General features: G+C 44.7%; 1 protein-coding gene across 2 annotated transcripts in view; it reads left to right on the top strand.

Moving 5' to 3' along the window:
- The first annotated feature begins 1,898 nt into the window (after positions 1 to 1,898).
- Positions 1,899 to 8,801, top strand: part of LOC137384207 (CD83 antigen-like) — a 30,847-nt gene continuing 23,944 nt past the window's right edge. The window contains exons 1-2 of one of the 2 annotated variants that reach the window (XM_068057885.1): positions 1,899 to 2,005; positions 2,190 to 2,314. In XM_068057885.1, coding sequence (XP_067913986.1) covers positions 1,954 to 2,005; positions 2,190 to 2,314 — 177 coding nt within the window. In that variant the 5' untranslated portion in view covers positions 1,899 to 1,953. Of the gene's footprint in view, positions 2,006 to 2,186; positions 2,315 to 8,801 lie in introns of both variants that reach the window. The other variant, XM_068057874.1, reaches the window with a different exon arrangement.

Genomic DNA, 8,801 nt, shown 5'->3' with positions numbered 1-8,801 from the left:
AGCAACCGTATTACCCTCATCAACCCTCTCTATTACCTTATCAAAAAACTCAAGCAAGTTAATTGAACACGATTTGCCCTTAACAAATTCATGCTGGCTTTGTTTAATTAATCTACATTTGTCCAAGTGACTATTCATTTTGTCCCGAATTATCGTTTCTAAAAGCTTTTCCACCCCCAAGGTTAAACTGACTGGCCTGTAGTTGCTGGGCTTGTCCTTACACCCTTTTTTAAACAAGGTTGTAACATTTGTAATTTTCCAGACCTCTGGAACCACACCTGTTTCAAAGGAGGATTGGGAGATTAGGGCCAGTGCTTCCCCAATTTTCACCCTTCTTCCCTAAGTATCCTTGGATGCATCTCATCCGGTCCTAATGACTTACCAATTTTAAGTACAGCCAGTCTTTCTATTACCTCCTCTTCATTAATTTTTCGCCCATCAGGTGTTTTAACTATCTCCTCTTTCACTATGACTTAGGCAGCATCTTCCTCCTTGGTAAAAACAGATGCAAATTAATTATTGAAAACCTCAGCTATGCCCTCTGCCTCCATGTGTATATCCCCTAATAGACCCCGATCCTTCTTTTACCGCCATTTTTACTATTTATTTGCTGAAAGAAGACTTTTAGATTCCCTTTTATGTTACCCATGAGTCTCCTTTCCTAGTCTCTCTTTGCTTCTCTTATTTGTTTGTTCACTTCCCTTCCGAACCTCCTATATTCAGCCTGGTTCTCAATTGTATTATCCGCCTGACATCTGTCATATGTAACCTTTTGCTACTTTATCTTACTCCCTATCTCTTTCATTGTCCAGGGAGTTCTGAATCTGTTTTCCCTGCCTTTCCCCCTTTGTGGGACTGTCCCCGATCTATTTCTTCTTTAAAATTTGTTCAGTTACAGTTTTGCTTTCCAATCTTTGATTCCAATTTACTTGGGCCAGATCTGCTCTCACCACATTGAAGTTGGCCCTCTCCTAATTAATTATCTTTACTCTGGATTGCTCCTTGTCCTTTTCCATAGTTAACCTCAACCTTATAATACCATGACCACTGCCCCTAAATGTTTTCCTACTGTCACTTGATTCACTTCACCCACCTCATATTCCAGAATCAGATCCAGCAATGCCTCCTTTGTCATTGCACTGGAAACATACTGCTGTAGAAAATTCTCCTGAACACACTCTAGGAACTCTTGCCCCTCTCTGATCTTTACACTACTACACTCCCAGTCTATATTCGGATAATTAAAGTCCTCCATTATAACTACTCTATAATTCGTGCACTTCTCTGTAATTTCTTGCAAATTTGTTCTTTCTCAGTTGTTTTGCACTTTTACTCTGTGATTCTAACATCATGGTGATCATTTCATTTCATAGAAACATAGAAAATAGGAGCAGGATGAGGCCATTTGGCCCTTCGAGCCTGCTCTGCCATTCATAATGATCATGGCTGATCATCCAACTCAGTAACCTGTTCTCGCTTTGGCCCCATACACTTTGATCCCTTTAAACCCAAGAGCTATATCTAACTCCTTCTTGAAGACAATGTTTTGGCGAATTCCACAGGTTCACCACTCTCTAGGTGAAGAAATTTCTAATCATCTCAGTCCTGAAAGGTTTACCATCCTGTGACGTCCATATCACATTTCACGAGCAGAATAAGAAATGAAACAAATGCGGTGCGGGTTTTCTTTTCCTGTAAATTTCGAGTGTCGGTATCTTTGTTGGCCGGAAAGCTCATGCTTTCTTTTCCAGTTAAATGCTGAAGCACGGAACACTGACTGACAACTGACACTGACTGTCAATAACACAAACTAAGCTCCTCCTACTCACTTTGTTTCGTTTGCAAAAGAAATCGCGCGTGTTTTTCAGGAAAACGAAACTTAAGTTTCATTTCCTCCTGCTTGTATCTGAGCTGTCAACACACTCACTTGCTCGCTGTTCACAAGTTGTGAGCATGGAATTTCTGCCCAGCTGCAAACTCAGGCGGCCCCTGTTTCTAATGCCTGGTAATTTTAAGATGCTTTGAAATTCACCGTTGGGCTCAAAGTCAATTGAAGATTTTTAGATAGTTGTCCACTGTTGCTCCTTGTCCTTCTGTCACTAAGCTCTCGCTTGGCTGCTTTTTGGATTAAGAGTATGTCGTTCAATATGTCTTGACTGTTTACTCTGTGATGTTCCTTGTTTTAGCAGTGCTGTTCATACTGGGTGCTGAAGCTGTGACTGAAGTTTTTGTAAGGTTGGGTGAAAGAGCAAAGCTGTCCTGTGATGCTCCCTCTAAATCTGAAGTTCAATACCGAGCTATCAGCTGGTACAAGGTAAAAATAGTTTTTTTTATTTAAGAGTACATTTAGACCAGGACCCAACCCGCGGGTGTAAACTGTACCCGGGTCATTCCGCAGCCTCATCGGGGGTCAGTGACTGGAGATGAGAAATTTCCCTTTGTCTTCTTCTTGCAGATTGGCTTAAAAAATCGCGCTGAGTTTGAAAGCTGACAGATCCTGACATCAGGAACATCCGTTTCTGAACTTCGGACAGGTTCGGGTTTTTTTTAAAGCTCGCCGTAAAAACCCCGAATCTGTCCGCAGTTCAGAAACCTGTCAGCTGTGAAACTGATCTAAGATTTTTTAAGATTGTGCCCGCTCTCTGCAACTGTTAGAGAGAGAAAGGGGGACAGAGAGAGAGGGGGGTGGGGAGGAGAGAGGAGGGAAGAGAGGGGGTGGGGAGGGCAGAGAGAGAGAAAGAAAGGGGAACAAAAGAAGGAAGAGGGCAGAGAGAGAGAGGGCAGAGACAGAGGGGGGCTAAGAGAGAGAGGGGGAAAGATAGAGGGGCAGAGAAAGGGACAACGAGAGAGGGACAGAGAGAGAGAAAGGGGGACAGACAGAAAGAGAGAGAGAGGGGAATAGAGAGGGGGAGCAGAGCGGGAGAGAGAAAGGGGATGTGGGGGGGGGGGGGGTGGGGGTAGGTGGGAGCAGGGAGAGAGAGTGATCAAGATCACTCCTGACAGAACGGCATCTTTCCAGAATACTCTGCATCACTACAACATGTGTGCGGGCAAACATTGACTACTTGTGCAAGCAAAAAAATGCCAGGTATCTCACTAAATCAGTGTCCAACATAGTGACCAGAAAGTAAGTCAATAAATTAGTCTTCTCATTTAAAGCTTCTTCGCAAAAATGCACCTTTGTTGTTGTTTTGATTAATAGTAAGATAAATTGTAATTCCTTTATCTGTCTGAAATTGTCACATCAGCTCCCCATGTAAGACAAAAATTGTAACGTGCCCGCTATCCCCCCCCCCCCCCCCCGCGAAAAGGTTGGACAACCCTGATTTAGTCTATACTTATAGCATCGATGTAAAGCAGTCACAATTTGAACTGATGATGCAGTTATCGGGGAGGGGCTTGTGCACAGAGACATGTGTGACACATATGCTTGGCGTAAAAGAGCGTGGAAATTCAGGACCAAGTGCATGACACTTATAATTACACCATGCCCCAATTTCCTCGCTCTTTATGCCTACCTGTGTCACATGATCTGTGATTCATTGGCCAGAATTTGACGCTTCGCCAGGAGCAGGCTGGGAGGTGGGAGTAGGGGAGAGGTGTAAAATTGATTGGGATGGCATGGGGTACCATGACCATCACCTATGTGTCCCAGCTTTTATCGTACCAGCGGAGGGAAGGTGTCAGGTGGCCCGCCCACCTTAAGCACTTACGACCTCATCCCGCCACTGCTGGTATTTTACCAGTGGTGGATGGGCACTCCACCTCCTGGGAGGCCGCCCTATAATACGAAGCGGCCTCCTTGTGGGCTGGGGGGAGTTCTCTCCTGATCGGGCACTCTGTTCCCCAAGGAATTTTTTATTTGGTCGTGGGATGTGGGCATCGCTGGCTAGGCCAGCATTTACTGCCCATCCCTAATTGCCCTTGAAAAGGTGGTGGTGAGCAGCCTTCTTGAACTGCTGCTGTACTTGGGGTGTAGGTACACCCACAGTGCTGTTAAGAAGGGAGTTCCAGGATTTTGACCCAGCGACTGAAGGAACGATATAGTTCCAAGTCAGGATGGTGTGTGACTTGGAGGGGAACTTGCAGGTGGTGGTATTCCCATGCATCTGCCCTGGTCCTTCTAGTTGGTAGAGATCGCGGGCTGGGAAGGTGCTGTCGAAGGAGCCTTGGTGAGTTGCTGCAGTACATCTTGTACACACTGCTGCCACTGTGCGTCGATGGTAGAGGGAGTGAATCTTGAAGGTGATGGATGGTGCCAATCAAACGGGCTGCTTTGTCCTGGATGGTGTCGAGCATCTTGAGTGTTGTTGGAGCTGTACCCATCCAGGCAAGTGGAGAGTATTCCATCACACTGCTGACTTGTGCCTTGTAGATGGTGGGCAGGTATTGGGGAGACAGGAGGTGAGTTACTCGCCACAGAATTCCCAGCCTCTGACCTGCTCTTGTAGCCATGGCATGTGGCTGGTCCAGTTCAGTTTCTGGTCAATGGTAATCCCCAGGATGTTGATTGTGGGGGATTCAGTGATGGGAATGTCATTGAACATCAAGGTGAGAAGGATAGATTCTTTTTTGAGATGGTCATTGTCTGGCATTTGTGTGGCACACCTGTTACTTACCACTTATCAGCCCAAGCCTGGATATTGTCCAGGTCTTGCTGCATCTGGACATGGGCCGCTTCAGTACCTGAGAAGTTGAAAATCGTGCTGAACATTTTGAAATCATCAGCGAACATCCCCATTTCTGACCTTATGATGGAGTGAAGGTCATTGATGAAGCAGCTGAAAATGGCTGAACCTAGGACACTACCCTGAGGAACTCCTGCAGTGATGACCTGGGACTGAGATGATTGACCTCCAACAACCATCTTCCTTTGTGCTAGGTATGACTCCAACCAGTGGAGAGTTTTCCCCCGATTCCCATTGACTCCAGTTTTGCTAGGGCTCTTTGATGCCATTGTTGGTCAAATGCTGCCTTGATGTCAAGGGCAGTCACTCTCACCTCACCTCTGGAGTTTAGCTCTTTTGTCCATGTTTGGACCAAGGCTGTAATGAGGTCAGGAGCTGAGTGGCCCTGGCAGAATCCTAACTGCCAGACGCTGTCAGGGCCCATCGCCTTTGTAGTATCCAGTGGCTTCAGCCATTTCTTGATATCATGTGGAGTGAATCAGATTGGCTAAAGACTGGCATCTGTGATGCTGGGGACCTCAGGCGAAGGCCGAGATGGATCATCCACTCGCACTTCTGGCTGAAGATGGATGCAAATGCTTCAAAAGTACTTCATTGGCTGTAAAGCACTTTCAGATATCCAGTGGCCATGAAAGATGCTAAGGAAATACAAGTTTTTAAAAAAATCTATCAACCCCTGCATTGGAAGGGACAAAGGATATTCCCCTTCCTTCCCAGATAAGACTCACACCTCCGGAACCTGGACACAGCTTCAGAGCTGTCCCACAACTAGCACCATCGTCACTGGAAAGGTGATTGAGTAAAGTTATGCTCAAGCAATGCTGCTGCTGCCTAGACCATTCTGGAGGAGTTTTGCAGCACACTCCTGAGATTTGTCATTGCTTGCTGCATGCTGCACAACTTTAGCACCACTGGGGCAGCAACAAGTACAGCAGGAGGAAGAGGAGGAGGCAGTGGCATCCAGAGCCCCAATCTGCCTGAGACAAGCTCATTGAGGAGCACTTCAACTCAATCAGCCATCATGTCCACCAATATTCCCACAATCCTTACCACTCTGGTTACAACCACCTTTATTCCAAACATATGGATTTTTCCCTCAGTTCACTACAAATGCAATTACGAACACCAAATCCAGATCAAAAAACAATTGATCAAACAAATCATGTCAGCATTGACAGAAGCCCTTCTGCAAGCCCTTAATACCTGTGTTTATTTACCTGGTGCTCCTATGAGTGCTTTCTCAGTGACTACATCTTGGGAGTTGGAAGAGCTTCCATTGAGATCTCCTCAGATGGCTGCAGTGGGAGACTTCAAGCAGCTTTGGGCATTGAGGGCCTGGCTGTAGACTGCAGCATCTTGGCATGGGCCAGAGCAGTCTGAGTCAGCTGACTATGTGGCAATGATGGGGAATCAGGCATGCTATCATCCTGAGGGGGACAGCAGTTGCCTCTCCCATGGAGCCGCAGCTACTCTCCTGGGTCCCTCAGTACTCTTAGAGCTCTCCTGGAGAGCAGCATATTGGAGTGATATTACATCCTGGAAGGCCTAAAGCAAAAATGTCAGCCATCTGAGCTTCCATATCAGCAATGTGACCTTCCAAAGTAGCCCTATGAATTGCCATGACAGCAGTTTGCGCTGCCAGGGAAGTTGACAGAGTTGTTATAAGATCTCCATCATAATGCGTTCCACAGTGGTGTCGATGGAGCTGGATATTGTCAAGTGGGATGAGGGAGAAGTGAGAAGAGACAGAGAATTAGGTATAAAGAAATTCTTCATGACATCTCCAGCAACACCCAGTGACCATGGTTTTCACTTTGCCTCTTCCCATTATAACCAGGTGGCTCTCTTGAAGGGAGCAGGGTTGCTTTTTCCCCTTCAATGGCAGTCTGTTGCCTACTGTTGTGTGTGACCTTCTCACCTGCAAGAAAGAGTGAAGTGCGTGTATGAGATTCTTGTAAGGTGTTTGGAGAGTTAGGCTGTCATGCTGGACAGTGCGTGTGTGTGGATTGTGTGTATCTGAGCGTTGTAATAGTGGTGAGTGTGGTGCCGTGATTGCAGAACAGTGCAGAGTAGTGGAGGAGGACAGTGTTGAGAGTGCTGTGAGTGTTGTAATTAATAAGGCACTGAGCGGTGCAGCTATGATGAGGCAGTATGAACGCATTCTTCCTAGCTTAACAATTCTAGTTAGATAATTAAACTTTTTTGTGCACAACAGCCATATTCTTGGGCAATATTCCTGGCATTAATATTCTTAGTGATCTCTTCCCACTGCCTCCTGAATAGATGCCTGGAGTGCTTCCTGCTCCCTGAGGGAAACAGGATGTCCCTCCTCTACTACCTGCACTGGGCCTCCAGTGCTACTTCAGAAAACCTTGGGAACTGCTTGATCCCTCCATCAGTCATTTCTTCCAGAACTTACTATACAGTTTTTTCAGCTGGAATACACCTTCCCTTTAAGAGATACTAGCTGCCTTTAAGTAGCACCCTGGTCTCCCAGTATCAGCCAATCCCAGATAGAGTCTTCCTTCCAAAGAAATCCAAAATGTTGACGAATGAGATGTCTCAAAAGCATGAATCACATGCAATGTTTAAGCAATTGATTCCAATAAGTTAATTCATGTGCTGTAAATCATTTATAATTATCCATTTAATATTGGATCAGGAACCTCTTACTGGCTTGCATTAACCATAAATAATTAAGTTTAGGAAAGATTTACAAATATACAGCACCTTTAAAGTCTTTCACAGCCAATTAGTTTTGTACTGTTGTTATGTAGGGAAATCTGGCTGCCAATTGCAAACAGTAAGGTCTCGCAAACAGAAAGTGAGATGAATGATCTGTCAATCTTTTTTTGGTAGTGTTGGCTGAGGGAAGTTCTAGCCTGGACATTGGTGTCAAATAATGACATGGGATCTTTTACATCCACCTGAACAGGCAGATGGGGCCTTTGGTTAATATCCAAAAGATGCAGTACTCCATTACACAGTACTGCACTGAAAGGAAATGCAGCAGATCAATGGTTTCTTGGTGGGGAGATGGGATTGAGTGGGGAGGTCAGGACTCAGAACCCCCAGCAAATAAATGCACTTTCACCATGTACACTACAGCCACTTCTAAAATACCACTGCCCTACTGCCCTTAAACTACAGGAGTAAGTGAAAATAAATGATCAAAAATTTGTATTAGAAAAATTAAATATATTCCTAAACTTAGCACTTACAGTCTTTTATACTTTAGACAGAAACCAAAAATTGAAGCCTGCAGTCAGCATTTTAGTCATACTGTGATATTTGTAATGAGCCATAGAAACTTACTCAAATTATTAGGTTTCTGGAAAGGGAGGGGACATTTACTCTGGAATTTTAGTTTTATTTCTGTTATTTCAATTTCATTTCATGCCCTATGTGCATAGTTTCCATGAGTGTTAGCTGATCTTGACATTATATAGGCTTGTGTGCAATACTGAGGGGCTGCAAAATTGTTGAAGGTCCTGCCTTTCATTTGTTGTCCATGTGGATGTAAAAGACCTCATGACATCTTTTTTGAAGAAGCTGCAGCATTCATCTCTCAAATAACATACCCAAAACAAATGAACTATTCATTCATCTGCTCTTTGCTGTAGGAAATAAAATAACACACGAGAACATAAGAAATAGGAGCAAAATTAGACCATAAGGCCCATCGAGCCTGCTTCACCGTTCATTACGATCATGGCTGATCTTGGGCTTCAATTCCACTTTCCTGCCTGCTGCCCATATCCCTTGATTCCCTGCGAGACAAAAATCTATCTATTCCAGCTTTAAATGTATTCAACGATGGAGCATTCACAACCCTCTGGAGTAGAGAATTCCAAAGATTCATAACCCTTTGAGTGCAGTAATTTCTCCTCATTTTAGTCTTGAATGATTGGCTCCTTATCCTGAGACTGTGCCTCCTGTTCTAGATTTCCTGACCAGTGGAAACAATCTCTCAGCTTCTATCCTATCAAGCCCTTTCAGAATCTTGTATGTCTCAATTAGATCGCCTCTCATTCTTCTAAACTCCAGAGAATATAGACTCAATTTATTCAGCCTCTCATCTTAGGACAACCCCCTCATCACAGCGACCAATTT

The sequence above is a fragment of the Heterodontus francisci genome, chromosome 2, assembly GCF_036365525.1.
Source record: "Heterodontus francisci isolate sHetFra1 chromosome 2, sHetFra1.hap1, whole genome shotgun sequence".
Lineage (NCBI taxonomy): Eukaryota > Metazoa > Chordata > Chondrichthyes > Heterodontiformes > Heterodontidae > Heterodontus > Heterodontus francisci.
The sequence above is the reverse complement of the archived record's forward strand: the minus strand, read 5'-3'. Positions and strand labels throughout refer to the sequence as shown.